General features: G+C 54.1%; 3 protein-coding genes across 3 annotated transcripts; 1 reads left to right on the forward strand and 2 right to left on the reverse strand.

The window, feature by feature from the left end:
- Window positions 1-72: 72 nt before the first annotated feature.
- On the reverse strand, window positions 73-1,792 carry LOC136370364 (serine/arginine repetitive matrix protein 2-like). Its single transcript, XM_066333726.1, has 2 exons — window positions 749-1,792; window positions 73-609 (listed from the first exon to the last, which is right to left on the reverse strand). The coding sequence occupies exons 1-2, from the start codon at window positions 1,790-1,792 to the stop codon at window positions 91-93; spliced, it is 1,563 nt and encodes a 520-aa protein (XP_066189823.1). The 3' UTR covers window positions 73-90.
- An 861-nt stretch (window positions 1,793-2,653) lies between these two features.
- On the reverse strand, window positions 2,654-16,594 carry AIFM1 (apoptosis inducing factor mitochondria associated 1). Its single transcript, XM_066333845.1, has 16 exons — window positions 16,477-16,594; window positions 15,279-15,421; window positions 12,590-12,687; window positions 11,477-11,615; window positions 11,259-11,389; window positions 10,607-10,697; window positions 9,806-9,890; window positions 9,097-9,173; window positions 8,608-8,716; window positions 7,855-7,962; window positions 6,969-7,057; window positions 6,749-6,889; window positions 6,110-6,252; window positions 4,686-4,810; window positions 3,966-4,162; window positions 2,654-2,868 (listed from the first exon to the last, which is right to left on the reverse strand). The coding sequence occupies exons 1-16, from the start codon at window positions 16,541-16,543 to the stop codon at window positions 2,797-2,799; spliced, it is 1,815 nt and encodes a 604-aa protein (XP_066189942.1). The 5' UTR covers window positions 16,544-16,594; the 3' UTR covers window positions 2,654-2,796.
- A 42-nt stretch (window positions 16,595-16,636) lies between these two features.
- MARS2 (methionyl-tRNA synthetase 2, mitochondrial) lies at window positions 16,637-19,306 on the forward strand. Its single transcript, XM_066333843.1, has 3 exons — window positions 16,637-16,934; window positions 17,087-17,421; window positions 18,065-19,306. The coding sequence occupies exons 1-3, from the start codon at window positions 16,667-16,669 to the stop codon at window positions 19,265-19,267; spliced, it is 1,806 nt and encodes a 601-aa protein (XP_066189940.1). The 5' UTR covers window positions 16,637-16,666; the 3' UTR covers window positions 19,268-19,306.
- Window positions 19,307-19,725: the final 419 nt, after the last annotated feature.

The raw sequence follows: 19,725 nt of genomic DNA on the forward strand, positions 1-19,725 counted from the left end.
GACTCTCCCACTCAGCACGGGCCTTACTTGCAGCCGACTTTCTCCTGATGGACCAGGCACAGCTGGGCATGATTAGAGAAACGAAATATTTTATTCAAACTTATTCATCTCAATGAGCCATGGCCAAGAGTAGGGTGGCAGTGCCGTCCATCCCCACTTCTCTGGTGTGCCACGCTCAGGACCTTGTGGCTGCCTGGAGCAGCGGCTTTCCCTGGGCTCCTGCAGGGCACTGGCAGCAAGAGGCTGTCCAGCTGTGCAGGGCTGCCAGAATGCCCTGGAGAACAGGGAGGGTGGCCGCTGGTGAGCCAGGGCATCAGTGCCTGTGGAGAAGGGATAGCTGTGGGCCTTGGTCTGAGTCCCCTTGTCAGTGATTTGAGGAGAAGCCGAATACTCCTCTTGTGTCGGAGTCTCAGTCTCTGTCTCCTGGTCAACCATGAGAGGAGCAGCTGAATTTTTCTCCTCTTCTACCAGAGTATCTGTCTGTGTCTCCCGCTCAGCATATTGAACAGCTGAATGTGCCTCTTGTGCCCAGCTCTCAGTCTGGGTTTCCTGCTTGACACGGTGAGAGGCCTTCCTCTGTGGGTCAGAAAATGATTTCCTCGTGGAGGCCTGGAAAGAGAGATGGGGATTTGTAGAGGTCACAGGGCTTTCTGCAGCAGCAGCTGCTGGGACAGGGGTGCAGGAGCTGCAGGGCCTGCAGTGCTGCAGGCAGGGGAGCCTGGTCCAGGCCTCCATCCTTGGCCCTCACCACTTCTGGCTCCACGGGGCCGCTGCAGGCCTGGCGGCGTCTCACGGGCTGGTTCTGGCCACGGGAAGCCTCGTCCGGGCCTCCATCCTTGGCCCTCGCCGGTTCCAGCTCCCCGGGGCCGCTGCAGGCCCGGCGGTGTCTCACGGGCCGGTTCTGGCCGCGGGCTGCGGCTCCGCTGGCCGGGATCGCCGGCTGCCCGCAGCCCCCGGGGCGGGAGCGGCGCCGCTGCGGCCCGTGCTCCCGGCCCGCCGCGTCCGGGCTGAGGCGGCTCTCGGTGTCCCCTGGGCTCAGGGGGCTGCGGGGCCACGGCAGCCGGGACCGGGACCGGCCTTGGCTGTCCTGGCTGCTGCGGGGCCACGGCAGCCGGGACCGGGACCGGCCTTGGCTGTCCTGGCTGCTGCGGGGCCATGTCAGCTGGTGCAGGGACCGGCCTTGGCTGTCCTGGCTGCTGCGGGGCCATGTCAGTCTGGGCACAGATCGGCTTTGGGTGCTGCAGGACGATGTCAGCCGCTGCAGGGACCTGCCCTGGGTGCTGCAGGGTGATGTCAGTCTGGGCACGGACCGGCCCTGGGTGCTGCGGGGCGATGTCAGCCGGGACCGGGACTCCCTCTGGGTGCTACGGGGCCATGGCAGCCGGGGCACGGACCGGCTTTGGGTGCTGCTGGTGCTGCGGGGTGATGTCAGTCTGGGCACAGATCGGCTTTGGGTGCTGCGGGGCGATGTCAGCCGGTGCAGGGACCTGCCCTGGGTGCCCTGGGTGCTGCGGGGCAATGTCAATCTGGGCACGGACCGGCCCTGGGTGCCCTGGGGCAATGTCAGCCGGTGCAGGGACCGGCCCTGGGGCAATGTCAGCCGGTGCAGGGACCGGCCCTGGGTGCTCTGAGGCTGCCGCAGCTGCGGGCGGGAGGAGGGAGAGGTGCGGGATGGAGGCAGGTGCCTGGGCAGGCTGCTGGTCTGCCTTGTGCCATCCTGTTGTGCTCTCCCTCCATCTCTCAGCTGGTGCCCTTCCTTGGGGCTCTGGGGACTGGGGTTCTGCTCCTCCATGGCTCCTTTTCCATCGGTGTCCTGGGAAGCTGCTACTTCCTGAACAAGGTGTTCTGCCTGTGTGGGTGCCCCAGGGGGGCTCCTTAAACACTCCATGGGCACGATGGGGCCCTGCTGTGTCACAGTGGCTCCTTGGTGTCATGAGGCCGTGCAGTGTCACAATGGCCTAAGGGCACTGTGAGGGCCTGCATCACCCGGTGTGGCTGTCAGGTGTGTTGGGTTTGCACGGCCAGGGTTTGGCAGTGAGGAAGCTACAGGGCAGGCTTCTGTGAGGAACTGCCAGAGTTTTCCCCATGTCCGGCAGAGCCAACGCCACCAGCTCCAGGATGCACCCACTGCTGGCCAAGGTTGAGCCCAGCAGAGATGCTGGTGACACCTCGGGGATAAAAGACTTAACTGCAGCCTGTGGGAAGGACTCACTCTGGAGTTCATGTTGCACTGGCTCCTGTGGGAGGGACCCCACACTGGAAGGACTGTAACCCCTCTTCCTGGGCAGGGACAGAAATGATGTGTGATGAACTGACCATGGCCCCCTCATTCCCCATCTCCTTGTCACGATGGGAAGGAGGATGGAGAGCCCAGGAAGGTAAGGGAGGGAGGGGAAGGGTTTTTAAGATTTTACTTCTCATCAGTCCTGCTCTGATTTTGATTGGTAACTGATTTTCCCAAGTTGAGTGTTTCGACAGACTGAAGAACAGGCAGAGAGCCTGCAGGCCTGCTTGCTCCCCAGTGGGAATTCCTGCAAGGAAAGAGGGGGTTTCTGCAGGCTTCTCCAGGGCTGACATAAGGGAAAACTGACCCCAGCAGGGCAGCATGTTCCCCTTTCCTCACTAGCCAGGCAGTGGTGCAGGAAGGAGCAGGTGACTAGAACAATCTGACTTTATTGGTGTGAACACTGGGCTCAGGTGAGTGGAATATTCCCAAGTGCTCCCAGGAAGCTGCCCAAGCTGCAGGGCTGCACACAGCCAGCAGCTCACTCCCTCCAGGTGTTCCTGCTGTGGAGTTCAGTCTTCGTGGATGTTGAAGAGCTTTGCTACTTCATTGAGGTCCTCATGCTCCTCCCCATCTTTGATGATCTGGAAGAAGGAGAACACATTAAATCCTGCACATCCCACAAAGAGCCAGTGCTGCAGGACTGTCACAGCCAATGCCAGGAACTCCTTGGAGCCTCTCTGAAGCACCAGACTGAGACAGCCACAACATAACAGCACTTTCTACACCCAAATTCACATGGGAGTCTTAAATGTACCATCACCTGCCTACAGGAACAGCAGGAAAACCAAGCTCCTGTCCCTGTGGGACTTGTTTCTGGGTTTCCCTTTACAGCCAGGGAGAACAAGTGTTTCCAAAAGTGATTCAGCTCTGCAAAGGTGCATGTGGCACTGACTTGGAGCAAGGATACCTGGCTTGAACCTGCATCTTTTAGACAAAATTAAGAGACCATGGGCTTAAGGTAAGGACTGCTAAGGGAGGGAGGAGGATGGGAGGGAGGAAAGAAGGAAGGCAGGCAGGACCTTCTTTCCACGGGGATGGCAGAAGCAACATGTTTCAACTGCATCTTCAGATTATATATCAACAAAGACTTCCACCATGAATAGTTTGTCCTGGGACAGATCACCCAAGGGTAGTGTGGGATCACTCCCAGTTTAAACAACTGAAATTCTTCAAAGGTGTTAAAACCTGACCCGGGTCTGACTCAGCTGAGCTGGGAGGTCTGGGACAGGCCACAGGGATGGGGACACACCAAGCCCCTGCTCAGGGCTGCTCCAGCCTTGCCATGGTGGCTGTTTCTGGGATGGTGACATTTGAGGCTGTTTCAGACACTTGGACATGGGACAAAGCAGCACAAGGATGGGACATTTCACTCCTGTGCCATCACTGTGACTCCGGCCTGTACTTACAACAGACCTGGAATTTCAGCCATGGCAAGGCAAGGCTTGGAGCACACACCTGATTCGAGTTATTTCTGTAAAAAATGTGCAAACATACAAAAAAGCACAAGGACAACTCCCCTAATTCACCTGGAACAGTGCTCCCATTGGATACTGCCCAGCTCTGCCCCAGACAGAGCATCTGCCTTTATTTATCCTCACTTTGAATTGACAGATTGATTTTTTTCCACAAGAAAAGCCCCACTGTAGCAAACCCCCCTGTCCATCAGCCCTGCACTGACCTTCCGAGCAATGGGCATCCTGTTGAAGATATTCCACAACACGATTCCCACCACAACTTTATCCCTGAGGTAGAAAATGACACCTTTGCCGTAATCTTCTCCTTGCTGTGGGACTTGAGGCATTGGTGAAGAGCTCTGAGAGATCTGAACTTCTGAGGCTTCCGCTTCTGTTTCGCTCTCAGATCGAATTCCAGTCCCTAAGGCAGAAATAGGAGGAGTCACACACCCAGGGCAGGACATGTAATGGTGGGAGCAGACTCAAGAGCATGTTCTGCAGGAGCCTAACGTGTTCCCCTTTGAGTTATGTTCCCCCAAAGTTAAGTTTCATTAATACAAGGATGAAACAATCCCAACACAGAGCAGAACAGTGACAATCCCCAACTTTCACTGCCAAAGGCAAAGGACAGCACAGTCTGCTTGCTCAAAGCAGTGGATAAAAAATAAACATGCTACAGTCTCTGTTGTCCCAAACTGATCATTTTATTGCCATGGAGGAGAAGAGATTTCCCTGGGAAAGTCTGCATGGCAGTAGAGGCATTGCCCAGTACCTTCTTGGAGGAATGTTGTGTTTTAATCACAATTTAATATAGAAGCCAGCCTTTAAAGCTTGGTCCAGAAATGAGACAGCAGATTGCTGTTTCCTTGTGGAAACAATGCCTTGAGGTCATGGTGACTCTGCAGTCCCCACAGCAGCACGTGCAGGAGCTCCCCAGTCCCTACCTGACTGTTCTGTGGCGCTTTTTGGCGTGTCCTTTGCCGTCGCCTTGGCAAACACTCCCACTGTGGGCAAACTGCTGTCCACAAGGCCAATGGCTTCGTACCCCACGTTGGGGCCCAGATCACTCCTGGTAATGAAGTGAGAATGAAGTAATTTGTGGCAGTAGTGAGACAAATCCAAGGCAGTTCCATCCAGCCATGCTCCACCCCTTAGTCCAGCGTGGCACGGGTGATGCTGGACACTGAGACATGGAGTCTCCTCTGCACACAAAGGTGGAGCAAGGAGTCAAGACATGACAAGCCCACAGCCATGAGCTTCAGTAAAACCAGCTCACTGACCAAAACTGAAATCCTTCAGGCCTGCTCCCTGGAAGGCAGCTGGAGGCTCCCCAGCTTCTGGCAGTGCTGTTATCCACACCAGGCTTGGCAGCACGGACAATCATTCAGTGAATATTTTTAAAGAGCGTTTAGAAAAGACTAAAGAGGAGAAATCCTTGCCCTAACATCTTTCTTGAACTGAACACCTGGATCTGAACTGGGGTGCTGATAGGAGACAAAGCAGCTGTGGTTTGGCACCACCAGTACGTACCAAGTGTCAGGTGACCTCTGAAGCTCTTCCCAACCTCAAGGATTCTGTGGCTCTGTTTCTTGTTCAACCATGAAGTGAGAAATGCTCTGGGCCCCGAGTCCAGGCAGGACAGACCAAGAGTTCAGGTAAGTGATAGCAAATCATAAATAACTATTTTCTGTGGGGATTTCCCTGAGAAAACTAAAACTTTTACCCGTATTTGAAATCCTGTTAACAAACAGGATTTGGGATTTTTAATTGGGCTGAGCTAACAGCCTTTTGGATTTTAATCTTTTGTGGGGCATTTTTGTTTGTTTGTTTGTTTGTTTCGTATTTCTGTTTTCATTCATTTTGTTTTAAAAGTAACTTCAGGAAAATATAGAAAAATTGCCCATTTTCCAGATACCTCTCTCTGGAAAACAACTTTTCAGGTAAACCTGGATGCAGCAATGCTTTGCCACTAAAACACCAGTTCAGCAAAGTGCAACACTCAGACCCACAGACTGGGCTGGGGAACTTCAGATAATCATAACAGAAAAGCTGCTGCTAAATTCAGCCTTTAAACCAGTCTGCTCTGAGGAAAGGGCTGTTCTGTATTGTTCCCTGCTCCGTAGAATGGGACTTGTTCAGGGAGAAACTGGGAACTGCTGGAAGGAAAAACATTTGAGGGAGGTGAGGGCAGAGCAGCAAATGCTCAAACACCTCCTCTGCCCTAAGCTTTAGGAACATGAAGCTGTACAAGCTGTTTACTGAGGTGGTTTCACTCCTCTTGGGAAACAGACGCTTCCCAAGGTGTATCTTGTCCAAGCTCCTGCAACGTGGCCATACAAGGAAACCCCAGAGAGGAAAAGACCATTACCAGAACATGGACTGGTGCCAGTATGGCTTTGCAGCTCCTGTCATGTTTTCTCCAGCCAGTCTCCCGCTCACCACGGCATGATCGTGGTGCTCCACACGCCTCCGGCCCAGTTTGATGTCATAAAAGCAGGCGGCATCCCCTGCCTTGGAGAGAAGCCTCCCGTGAGCACCACGACAGGGAACGCTTCCACCAGCGCCCCAACAAAAACCATCGGGAACAGAACAAGTGGAACAAGGAACTGAGTTCTTCTGACAAACCCCAAACGCCACCACTACCTCATCGCACTCCCTGGACTACACAACTCCCAGTTTCTCAGCATTTTTCCCTGATCTTTGGAAAAATAAACCAGCATGAGGTACGTTTTCAGAGGAATCAAAGTCTCAACGCCCACCAAGGGATTCTTATGCAAGCAAGTGATCCAGGCTATCTTTAGGTTACCCCAACTCCTCTTACACAGCATAAATATTCCAAACTTGCCGTGGTTACCACGGCAACAAGGCGGCTGCAGTGCCTGACCAGGCTCTGGGCCTGCACTACAACTGCTCTCTTTACTCTCCTTACCTGCTCCTGCTGACCCCGGTCACCTCCTCCCGTCAGCCCGTGTCCCGGTGCAGCAGCGGGAGCTGTGCCCACACTCACCACCCAGATGTTGGAGCGCGCCTGCAGCTCCGCGTTCACCCGGAACCCCCCGAAGTCCGAGTCCACCTCCAGCCCTGCGGATTTGGCCAGCTCCACGTTGGGCTCCAGCCCCACCGCGGCCACGATGTGATCTGTCTCCACCTGTTTGGGAATGCAGAATTGGGGTGTTAATTCCCTGCCTGCCCCTGCAATGTGACCCTGTCCCTGCTGTCCCGTTTACCTTCCGGCCGTCCTTCAGTTTAATCAGCAGCCGGTTGCCGGAGACAGACACGGATTTGACCACGGCGTTGGGCAGGACGTTGACCCCCTCTGGAAATAAGGACAGGACACCTCACTGCCTGGGCAGGGCTGGGCAGAGCCCACCTGCAGCAGGTGCTTGCTGCAGACAGATGCCAGGTGAGGAACCAAGGCGGAGCCCACCCAAGCTCTGCTGCATGTGCTAGTGCAGCTCTGGGGGAAGCACAAGGAGAAACCCAGCTGAAAAGTCTGAAAGCTGCTTAAATGACAATCCAAAGTACATCTCCATCTCATGTGAGGACAAGGCCACATCCAAAAGAATTACCTCTAACAGGTGTTCAGGAACTAAGGACACTCAATTACCTATTGCTGGGCCCCAGCCAGACCCAGAGGTCCAACAAAGCAGCTTCCAAAAAAGAAAGTAACTCAGACCTGTGGGTTATCACAGCCTGCAATCCACACCCCAACGACATTCCTCCTCCCTCTCTCCCTCTCCACTTCACAGTGCACAAGGTTATTTTGCACTTAATGCAGCAAATGGAAAAGGGTGTCTTGGATCTTACTGACTTTATCAGCTAATCACCCAGGTCTGTGGATGGGCACAGGGATCATTCCAGGGAACAGCCAAAGGGAAGGAAACCCTCACTGGCATCAGCAAGCCTGTTAGTTCAGCCTTCCCAGAGGAACTGCCAAGCAGGCCAGGATTCATGGCAGCTCTATGCTGCCTGAACTGAAACTTCCCTGTGCTGCACCTGGGCCCCACTTCGCAGGGCCCAGCCCTCCCAATGCTCCAGGGACAGAAGGGAGCTGGATGTCCCCAGGAGCAGCTGCCCGGCAGCCACCAGCCCAAACCCACTCAGCAGCTTCACCTCTTCTGACTTTCTCCGTGGTCCAGTTGCTCAGATATTCGGGCAGGACTTTGCCCATGTTGCCATTCTCTGGGAACAATTGGATCACCTCCAGGCCTCGGGTTCGGGCTGGAAGGGAAGCACAGAGCAGCAGGATAAAGAGCAGCAGCAGATGTTGGGACACACACGCTTTACTTTACACAAGGAGCTTGACAGAAGTTTCCAAATCTGGGAGTTCTGACTCCCAAGGAATCACAAAGTGACTGACTACTGTTTCACATACACCTGCAAAGTCCAGATAACAGACTTTTAGTGGAAATGCTTGGTATTTTGGAAAAAAACTTTAAAAATTACCATAAAGGCCCTATGCACACACTGACAGTTAGAATCCAGCTGCTCACCACCTCTTCGAAATCACAGAATTATGGAATGCTTTGGGTTGGAAGGGACCTTAAAGATCACCCAGTTCCAACCCCAAAATCATAGTTTGAAGGTGGCGTTGAGCACAAAGAACAAATGAGACTTTTCTGAGGGGAGAATGACTTTGCAGCTCACACCAGCCTGCAGAGCTCCCAGCTCTGTGGTCAGGGATGCTGGGCAGCTGATGAGGGAGAGACTGGGAAAACCTTGGCCATGCAGGCAACAAGACACGTTCTTTCCTTTAGGCAAACACAGAGTCTGTGCAAAAAGCTGAGCAGCTGGGGACTGAAAAGATGTTTCTAATGTGAGGCTGCTGCCACTCAGTGCCTGTCACAGCTGGGGACACACACTCACCTCTCCTTCCCAGAGCACAGGCCAGCTCGCTGCCGAGGAAACCACCACCAATTATGGTGATGGACTTGACTTCCCTGGAAATCTTCTCCAGCCTTCGGAAGTCCTCGATCTGAAAGAACATTTACCCCCATTTCCAATCCTCTCTAACAGGAATGGCAGCAGAAAACATTTTGGTCATATTCCAAGTCATATTTATTCACTTTGGAAGGTGCAGCAAAGTCACACAGGAGGGAAATTTTTAAAAAATATCCAAACTCCATAATCCCACACACTGTTACAGCTCTCAGGCTGAGGCTAGCAGGTGAGTGGTTGAGTAGACTCTACCCTGGTTTCCTCCCTGGGAAAAAGAATAATGGATTCCTGGGCACCATCTGAGGGAAGCAGTGACAAGGCAGGACCATCCCAACCCAAAGCAGAAGAGTTTATAAACTGAACACAGTGGCAAGGGGCTCTGATTTTTTCAGCCCCACTACTGGGGCTGGAGGTTACCTTTCGGAACAGGGTCAGCCTTTTCTGCACGTCCTTTCCTGCTCTTTCGATGGCAGGCAGGTTCCTTGGGGATCCCCCTGGGCACAGTGAGGAGAGAAGGGAGACCCATGACACCACAGCCATGACACTGGATATCCAGACAGTAAAAGCTGTCTCAGATCTCAGTTGTGCTTCCCAAACTGTTCCAGTATGGGAATATCCCAGTATCTCTGTTGCTGCCTGAATGTCCCAGAAACTGCTCCACATCACGTTTGACACTGCAGAGAATTCTTCTCAAACAGAACCAAAAAGTCATGGAAGGGTTTGGGTTGGAAGGAACCTTAAAGCTGACCCAGTTCCCCTATCCCAGGTTGCTCCAAGCCCCGTCCAACCTGGCACTGGACACTTTCAGGGATAGGGCAGCCACAGCTGCTCTTGGGCAACCCATAACCAGGAAGAATTCCTCCCCAGTGTCCCACCCTGCCCTCAGGCATTCCCCGTTGTCCTGTCACTCCAGACCCTTGTCCAAAGTCCCTCTCCAGCCCTCTTGGAGCCCCTTTAAGCACTGGAAGGCTCAAAGATCTTCCCAAAGCCTTCTCTTTTCCAGGCTGGACTCCCCCAGCTTGGCTCCACAGGGGAGGTACTCTACAGAATTTATCTCTAGCTAAATGTCACTGAAATAAAAAGCCTGGCACAAGCCCAGGAACAAGAGAAAAAACACAGCACTTACCAGTGGCAATGAGACATTTGTCGTAGGATATCTGGGTCCCATCATTGAGCTTCACTGTGTTCCCTCTGACATCCATGTGCACAACCTGCAGGATGAACCCAGGTGAGCTCGAGCCCTTCATGGACTACTGAGCAGACCTGCAAACTTGGAATTAATGTTCTCCCACCTTTAGGTTTAGGTTGGGGACTGAAGTGGGAAAGTGAGAGCACTAGAAGTGGGAATTGAGACAATTTTTTGGTTGATCTGGCATAACTCAGGTTGATCTTCCCAGGGTCTGAGTGTGAAATGGGCTCAGACACAGCACAACCCAGCAGGAAGAGGAATCACTGACACTTATATAGCAACATACAAACAACTGAGGATATAAATATTTTAGAAGGTTCACCATAAATTTCTCCACCTTCCTGTTGCTTCAGCACAGTGCTCCTGCTCACCTTATCACCCACTACCTCAATCTCTGTGCTTTCCTCCACTCACCCTCCTGCCCACACAGCCCAGTTCCCACTTCTCACATCCCATCTCTAAGGTCTACATATTTTTGTCCCATTCCCAGACTCCAAACTTATCCTTCTCTCTTCCTCATCATCTTCCCTCAGCTCAGTGCTATTTTTCTTGGCTCCTTCCGCTTTCAAACTTCACTTCAGATTAGCATAATCTCTGCTCCATCACATTTTTCCTAAACTTATCCAAATTCCCCTTCCCAGCCAACTCCTCCTCCAACTCCAGTGGTTCAGTACCAGCTTATGAGTGCAGGCTCTGCTCAGGAAGACCTGTAGGAACAATAGCCAGTGCTGAACCCACCTTCTTGCCAGGCAAAACTGCCACCCCACCATTTTCCACAGAAGACAGGTCCTGGACAGGCACGTAGAAAGACGGCGGCTGGAAATAGATACTGAGAAAAGATCCATTATCAAACAGGTTCCCCTTGCTCTGGGATACTAGAAATCCAGCTGTTCTCCAACAAGGCAATGACAGCTCTGTGCATCCGTAACAAGCTCCACAATTATTTATCTATTTTTAGGAATTAGAGTCTTCACACTGTTGAAGTTCGAGGGTTTGGATCACGGAATCATAGAATCGGTCAGGTTGGAAAAGATCATAAAGTCCAACTACCACGTGAGGCTTAACCACAAAAGTCTCAAAAATCAAGTGTGATCCTGTGTCCCTGGACCTCTGCTCTAACCTGTGGAGCTTCACCTTTATTAACTTATTTCCCAAGACTCCTGCCCATAGAGGGACACGTCTAAGGGGAATCCCAGCAACGTTCACGAGGTATCGAGTACTGAGTGAGCTCTGCTGGGAAGCAGAATTCCTGAACTCCTGCCACCACCAACACACCCTTCCTGCCCCTCAGTGCTCCACTAGCTGGTGGTTCTCCCTCAGGATCAGTTTGGTCACTGTCACCTAGTCACTAACCACTCTCCTTTGCCCTGTCACCTGCTGTACCACGTACCTCCTCTCCTTGCCGTTCCACTGCTTGAACCGCAACGTTTCCGTCACGTTGGGATCATCGGAAAACCACAGCTCTTTGGAAAGAGGTGGACGCATGTAGGGCAGGGCAGGATCTTCAGACACAATCAGCACCTTTAATTGGCCAGGAAACACATCAGCTGGAGGGAGAGCAGGCAAACAGCAGCACACACAGGGGCTCTGGAGCAGGAGAGCTCTTACCCGCGCTCCGGGGTCTCGGGCCCGGATGGATCTGGCAGCAGCAAAAGCAGCAGTTCCTCCCCCAATGAGCAGGAAAGGGACGTGGGATGGGACCTTGGGATCAGGGGCTGGAGCTGCAGGTGACAGATGGGACAACTTACTGCAGATACAGGCACACGGCCCAGCCCCAGAATATGTCATGAAGGGCCTTCCACATCCAGACTTCCTCTGGAAATTGTCCTCCTTCTGCCCCAGTACCCTTCCCAAACCTACTGCTGCTTCCCCCAAAGCTGCTCCCTGCAGGAATCAGTCAGATTTCAGCAAACTGCTTTTTCTAAGCAAGCCTGAAACTCTGCACTGGCCAACCAGTGAACAGTTTATAAGAAAAGGAAGTTCCATAGAAGGCCAAGGTACGTTTTACTGTAATTTTGTTCAAGGAGAAAACTTTTGAGTTCCTGGAGAAGGCACCTCCTCCCAAAGGCAGGTCCTGTTGCTGTGCAACACACAGTTAATCTGTGGGCAGGCACAAACCAGGCAGTTTAGTGTTAGCACCAGAACTCACCTGCTGTGCTCTGAGGAGCACCTGGAAGGGAAGAAAGACATGGCTTAAGTCAACAGAGCACAGGCTGTGGTTTGGGAGCTGCAGTTCAGGGCTGACTCCAGGCTCTCCAACAGCCAGGAAAAGAGCCCCTCTGGAATCAGTGTCCTTGCCAGACTGCGCAAAGGTAAAAGCCAGGGCTTACTTTTTTTATCACAGAAGGAGTAAATGACAGAAGTGAGCCCCAGGAAACATCCTACTTCATCCTCTGGATGGTCTGTAAAACAGCCTGTTCTGGGTCATGGAGCCAGCACTGTCTTCTGTGCTGGGAAGTCACAGAGGAATGCCAGAATGGGTTGGGAGAGACCTTAAAGGCAATCCAATTCCACCCCCCTGCCATGGGCAGGCACACCTTCCACTAGACTGGGCTGCTCCAAGCTATGGGAATGGGAATTCAAATCGAAACAATGGCACCCACTGGGAGCTGCAATCCTACAAAGGCACATCTGTGATTCCAGAGAGGCTCTGTTCTGCTTGTTTTGGAGGCCTCAAGCTCATGAAGAACAGAGCCAGCCCTCTCCCTGGCAGGCTGGTACCCACCCGAGGCAGAGGACTCATCCTCTTGGGCTCGCTTGGCCATCCTCGCCAGCCGGCTGGCGTGTCGCTCCTTGCTCTCCTGCACTGTTCTGTACGCCTGCAGACAGACAGGAGGCGTTTACCTTGTACACCCCACAGCACCTGCTGCTGCCCCTGACAGGCTTTTGTCCACCCCATGCACTGGAAAAGCCGGTAGCAACACGTGTGGCAAAATACACCTCCCTGGACAAGGTGCCCATTGGGAATATGCTCAGAAAATGACCTGCTCCACCTGGTGATGAGCCTTGGATGTCTGGCTGCTTCCCAGAAGCCATGAACCTTCCTGCAGGTGTTTGGCTGCACACCTGTTCCAAGGGGAACCAGCTCCAATGAAGGAAATGCAGCCAAACCAGCCCCAAGACCACGTGCAAGCTGGGCCATGAAACAGCCCAAGGCTGCAGAAATGGAAGACAAATCCAAAGAAAAAGCATCTCCCAGCTTCCAAGGCCCAGAGCAGCTGGGCAGAGCCAACTGCCCGACTGGTTCTCTCTAGGCACAGTGGTGGCAGGACACCCCTGACATTAGCAGGGCCTTGAGCCACAGGAGTGGGGCTGCTCCAGGCACTGGCCTTTGGACATGGAATCTCTTCCAGCTGAATGCTGACCTGTTTATTTGACTGTGAAACTTGGGATACAGCATAAGCACAGCCTGCATGTACAATCTGCTGGTACAGCCAAGGAGGGGACATCTCTTACGTCATGTTAACTTCCAAGAAAAACTGGTAATGGACAGGAGCTGAAGACTGGGAGTGCTGGGAGCAGGTCAGAGTCCAGTATTTCTCCCCAAGGGTAAAAACTTAAAGGGAAGCAAACCTTTCTTTGAGGCAAAAGCCAGCCTTGCTAATAATCTCTATCATGTGCATGACATCAAATTTCATTTGCCAATTCTCACAAGTTGGTGTTTTATAGCAAATAGTCTCAAACAAGAACGGAGGAATTTAATGCCAGGCCTAAAAAAAGAGCACAGGACAAAAGCCTGTCCAGGGAACTGGAGAAATGTCAGAAATATTAGAAAACAAGAAATTGTTGGTGCTTAGAAAAATTAAGATAAAGATATTTTTAAAGCCTTTTGCTCAAAGACAGAAAAGACAAGGTTAACACACCACCTCAGCTTTTACAAGCAGAATCAGGAAGGTTTTAAGCTAGTCCAAAGGGCAGCACACAGCAAATTAAATGCGATCCTTGAGGAAAAAACACTGTTATGTACAGGAAAAACATCAGATCAGGCCTTGAGGATATTTCCAATGGGATGATGTCAAGTTCTTTCTAGTCAGAAGCAGAACTATATTTTGCCAGGACACGGGGGGATGTTTCAGTGCTCTTCCCTGAGGAAATCACCAAGTTGGACAAGTTTTCTTGCCTTCCCTTTAGCACACATATTCAGGTATTATTTCCTTTTATGCATGCCAGCATTACTGATATCAGGAGAAGTGCACTAATTAATAATTTGTACCCTTACACAGTCACAAACCAAAGATGGTCAGTTTGAGTTTAGATTTCCTTAATGTGGAAAGGTTAATCAAAGGCAGGTTTCCCCACTAAGAACTGCACCACCTGAGAATATTCCATTTGTAACCTTAAATTATTTGGCAATGTCCCTTGAAAATGAAGTACCTGAGGCCAGGGAGCACAAAGAGGGCTGGAAGTGAAGGGTCACAGGGTGGGAGGTACAGATAGGTACCCTCCCTCCACCCTCCCACCCCACAAACACCTTTAGTGAATCGTCTTACATAAACTCCTGCTCCAGTGGCTGCTCCTCCCACTATTAAATATAACAAGAGGTTGCTGCCAGCTTTGCCAGGAACACCTGAAGACGTCAGGGATCTAGAAGGGCATCTTAGCTGATGGTATTGCAAAACTGCAGGGGAAGACAGGCAATGGAAGAGAAGAGGGAAAGAGCTGAATATTAGGAAGGATTCTTGATTAAACAGGTCTTGGGAAAAGCAGAGTGTGCTCTGTAATTTCAGCTACCTTGCCTGCCAAAACAAAGGGCAGCGGGGCACAGGAAAGAATTCTATTTAAAGGAAATATGAAAATATTTTTCTTCCATGCGCTGTTTTGAATTTTTTTTCCCCTTTCCCAGGAGCTCGTCCTTAGGAAAAAGTGGGATTTGGAACTTTTAAAGAATATGATCCTCTTAAAGAAAGAGCTTGGACACAAAGATTTGTGTGGTGTAAACTTGGGATCTATTCATTCCCAGGCAATGCTGATACTCTTCAGCTCTCTGGGAATGTAATTTACTCTTTCAGTGAGGCTGAAAACCTTTATCCTTTTCAAGCAGAATACAAATGCTCCCCAGCTGGGTGTTGATTTGGTATACTTACACAAGTTAAACAAATGTTCTGAACTGAGATTTGGTAAGGAATTGTTTGTCCCATAAAAGACAACACAGAGCGGTGGCTGGTCATAACAAAAAAACCCAAGAGTGCCTTTAAGGTAAAAAAACTTAAAAGGTAACTGAAATTACAGTTAAAACCCAAGTAATCATAGGAAGTAAATTTCCATTTAGCTCCCCTTGAAGTTTTCTGAAGGAGGAAACAGAGAGAAAGCTACAGAGATCAAAAGCTGAGTAAAGAGAGCTGGAATACAGCAAGTGCTCGACAGGAGAGATGGACTGCGTCTTCTTCCCAGGAACCACCTTTCTACTTACATAGGCACCTGCTCCTAAGGTGGACAAGCCCACAATAAGGACTAAAACCGAATTACTGCCCTTTTTCCCCGGCACGCCTGTGCCAGCCACTTGTCTGCTCAGCTGCAGGTCTGGGGGCACATTCCAGCGCTGCAACAACGTGCCTAAGGAACACAATTTATTGGAGAAACAACACAAAAGCACTGTCAATACAAAGGTAAGTCTGGAGATTTAGACACTAAGTCAGTTCTGAACCCAAACAAACGATTTGTTTGGAAAACCCAGCCCCACATCTGAGCAATGGTGGGGCATTATCCTGAGCCACAACAGTGTGCTCCGGGCAGCCGTGGAGACCAAAATATCTGTAAGATCAAGGGGTAACCGAACTGACTGATAGCAGGAGCATCTCTAAGCAGCTGGAAAGGCTGCCCGCAGCTGGAGCCTCCCGCCGCACTAGAGAAGTGTATTGGTGGTTCCTACACCTTCTGCAGCCCTCTCCTGTCCGAGGATGCTCCTGGCTCCAGCAAAAGCAGAGGCTGAGCGAACCAGGCCAGGGCGGGCAGCAGGGATGGTTACACCGGCACCCAACTCCCTCTGCTCACGGAGTTCATTCCACCGGCACAAACCAGCAGCACGAAACGGGGTTTTAGCGGCAGAAAGGGCCTCCCTGGTGGCGATGAGCAGATGCAGGGGCAGGCAGGACGAGGAGCACCCACTGCGCCTCCTTTTCTTTCTCCATCACCGAGGCGCCGCCGGCGGCCGCCCCATTCATCCCCAAGGGCAGCGATGGCGGGGACGGCTCCGAGCGCTGCTCCCTGCACGGTGCTGCGCTCCCGGGACAGGTTTGTCCTCCACCTCTGCTGAGAGCAGAGCCGCCTCACCCCGCCCGAAGGCACCTCTTTGTGACAAAACCCGCAGCGAAGCCACCAGCGCCCGAAAAGCGACCAAAGTCTCATGCAGCTCCGGGTCTGGCCCGAACCCGTTACCGAATCACCCGCATCTCCGCCGCCCGCGGCCCTCCCGCAGCGCGCCGGGCACGGCCGCACCGCAGCGATCCCGGGGGTGACCGCCCGGGCCCGGTGCCCTCCGCCACCAGCGCTCCGGGCCGGCATCCCCCCGGGCCTGCGCCAGCCGCGGGCCGCGAATCGCGCCCGGTGCCCCCGGCCCCAGCCCCGGCCCCGGTCCCGGCCCCGGCCCCGGCCCCGGTCCCGGCACTGACCCGCGTGGGCGCGACCCCGCGGCGGGGGGCGCAGGGCGCGCGCCAGGGCCGCGCGGCAGCGGAACATGTCGCCGGTCGCCGGTCGCTGTGTCGCGGCCCCGGCCGCCCGGCCCGGCCCCGCCGCGCACGCGCCTCCCGCCGCTTCCGGGCGGCCGCTCCGCGCCGCCGCCTCCATGGTCCCGCCGCCGACATGTGGCGGCCGCCGCGCTGCCTCCCGGGCCCGCTGCGCCGCGCCGCCGCCACCGGCACCGGCACCGGCACCGGCACCGGCACCGGCACCGGCACCGGCACCGGCACCGGCACCGGCACCGGGCCCGGCCGCCGCCTGCTGCTCTCCACCCCGATCTTCTACGCCAACGGGCCGCCGCACATCGGGCACCTGTACTCGGCGCTGCTGGCCGATGCGCTGCTCCGCCACCGCCGTCTGCGCGCCGCCGGCCCGGCCCGGCTCTGCACGGGTCAGCGAGACGCCCCGGGCCGAGCCGCCCAGCCCGGGCTGACCCCTTGGGCCGGGGCTCCCCTCCCTCCCTGTGTCCCCGGGCCGCTGTGTCCCCGCGGGGCTGCGGGCTGCGGCCTGTCCCCACGGCCCCGCGCCTTCTCTCCGTTTCAGGCACCGACGAGCACGGGCTGAAGATCCAGCAGGCGGCGGCCGCCGCGGGGACATCGCCCGCGGAGCTCTGCGAGAGGGTCTCGGGGCTGTTCCGCCAGGCGCTGACCCGGGCCGGTGTCGCCTACACCGACTTCACTCGCACCAGCGAGCCCCGGCACCAGCGGGCCGTGAGGCACTTCTGGGGGGCCCTCAGCGATGGAGGGGTGCTCTACAAGGGCGCCTACGAGGGCTGGTACTGCACCGCCGAGGAGAGTTTCCTGCCCGAGAGCCAGCTGGCCGAGCGCACGGACGCCCAGGGCCGCCCCTGCAAGGTGTCCTTGGAGACTGGCCACGAGGTAAGGGAGCAGGAGCGCTGCACGCTCACCTGCCGCTCTGCTCTGGCCGGATTTGGGGTGTCCCATGCTTCCCGTATTAATTCCTTTTATTAATTTGTGGTGGCTCAGATTCACCTGTATGTCAATACAGTCCCCGCCTGGCAGGTGCACATTGCAGCTACGTGCAGCGGAAATGATTCAGCCCCTGTGCCCACAGGCTGTTGGCCTGGGAATGGTGTGATGGGAGAAGTTAGCTAAACGGGATAAAGGTGTATTTAACTGAGGGGTTCCTTGGGGGTTCAGAGTTTCAGACCTGTTTTGTGAGACAGTTTAGTTTGGCCTCTGGCACTTGCCCATCTCTTACATGGGTTTTGACCCTGCTTAAAGCACTGTAACATCACCTGCCTGTGGTCAGCCAGAATGGGCATGCCCAGGAGTGTGGTACCTTCCCAAGAATCTCTCTGCCACTGCTTTCTAGAAGGTGTGGAGTTACATGATTTAATCCAGCAGCTACAGATAATCTTGCTCAGAGCTCAGCTCGGGTTATGTTCCTGTATTAGTTGTATGAGACACAGCAGTGTGCAGCCTCCATGCTGAGAATGGTGTGTGCAAACTGTCGGCCTGTTCTTGGGGCCAGTAATCCTTTCCTCTCCTGCTGTCCCAGGTGCACTGGACCAAGGAGGAGAATTACATGTTCAGGCTCTCAGCATTCCGAGATCCCTTGCAGAACTGGCTCCGGGACAACCCACGTGCCATTTTCCCCGACCCTTTTTACCAGTGCGTGCTGCGCTGGCTGGACGAGGACTTGCCAGACTTGTCAGTGTCCCGCGAGCGAAGCCGGCTGCAGTGGGGCATTCCTGTGCCCAGTGACCCCACACAGACCATCTATGTCTGGGTGGATGCCCTGGTGAACTACCTGAGCGTGCTGGGGTACCCCGAGGGCCACGGCGCGTGGTGGCCGGCCGTGCACCACGTCGTGGGCAAGGACATCCTCAAGTTCCACGCGCTGTACTGGCCGGCGCTGCTGCTGGCCGCAGGGCTGGAGCCCCCCGAGCGCATCCTGGTGCACTCCCACTGGACTGTGCGGGGCCAGAAGATGTCCAAGAGCCTGGGCAACGTGGTGGACCCCAGCGTGTGCGTGGGGCAGTATGGCGTGGACGGGTTCCGGTACTTCCTTCTGCGGCAGGGCGTCCCGGACAGGGATTGTGACTACTATGATGAGAAGGTGGTGAAGCTGGTGAATTCAGAGCTGGCAGATGCTCTCGGGGGGCTGCTGAATCGCACAACAGCCCCCAGCATTAACCCCAGCAACACCTACCCACGCTTCTCAGGGTCCTGTTTCCCAAAGGTGCAGGATTCCAGGGAGGCAAAAGGCACGGGCAGGGCGTGTGCTGAGGACTACGAGCTCGTGGCGGCAGTGGCCTCGCTGCCTGCGCGGGTGGACAGTTATTTCAAAAACTTCCAGATCTACAAGGCTTTGGAATGCATTGCCCAGTGCGTGAGGCAGACCAACGGCTTCTTCCAGAGGCACAGGCCTTGGAAACTTGACCGAAGGGATGCTGCAGAGCAGCTGTGGCTGGACACCATCCTGCACATCACGCTGGAGTGTCTGCGTGTGTACGGGACGCTCCTGCAGCCTGTGGTCCCACACACGGCAGACAAGCTGCTGTCCCGGCTGGCTGTTGGGCCAGGAGAGAGAGGTCTCTCTGCTCTGGTATTCCTTGCACGCTACGATGGAAAGCCGTGTCCCTTTGAGGGGAGGCAGCTCGGACCTGACACTGGCGTCTTGTTCCACAGGCTGGGCAAGTCAGAAACTATGAAGAAGAGAAAGCAAGAAGCTCAAGTCCCTGACAAACAGCTTCTGTGAATTAAAATTTCCAGGAATTCCTGGAAAACATTGTTAAAAGCACTTTCCTCCCATTCGTGGTGGTGATGTGGAGGAGTGGGAGGCCAGCCTGAGCAGGGAGGATCAAGAAAGCCCTTAGGAGAGAAAGGCTTGGTCTTGAGCCTCCTTAGTGTTGTCTCCTTTCACAGGGAGATGGATGAGCTGTCGTTTATCCCACTTTTGATCCACAGGTTTTTGGCCATGTTAGAAGTAGCTGGGAACCCCACAGAAGTGGCTCTGGGGGGCCGTAGTGCCCACTGGGTCTCTCAAGTGAGCAACCTTTGTGGGCCAAAACAAGTCTGAGTGAGCCTCAGTGGGACCAATCCTGTGTGTCTGCCCTTTATTCCGAGGGCAGGACCGTGCCATGGTCAGACAGTGGGTCTCATTCAGCAGTGCAGACCTGCAGATGTGACCAGAATGGGAAACAAGGGGGATGTGTT

Source organism: Sylvia atricapilla, chromosome 21 (assembly GCF_009819655.1).
Source record: "Sylvia atricapilla isolate bSylAtr1 chromosome 21, bSylAtr1.pri, whole genome shotgun sequence".
NCBI classification, from domain to species: domain Eukaryota; kingdom Metazoa; phylum Chordata; class Aves; order Passeriformes; family Sylviidae; genus Sylvia; species Sylvia atricapilla.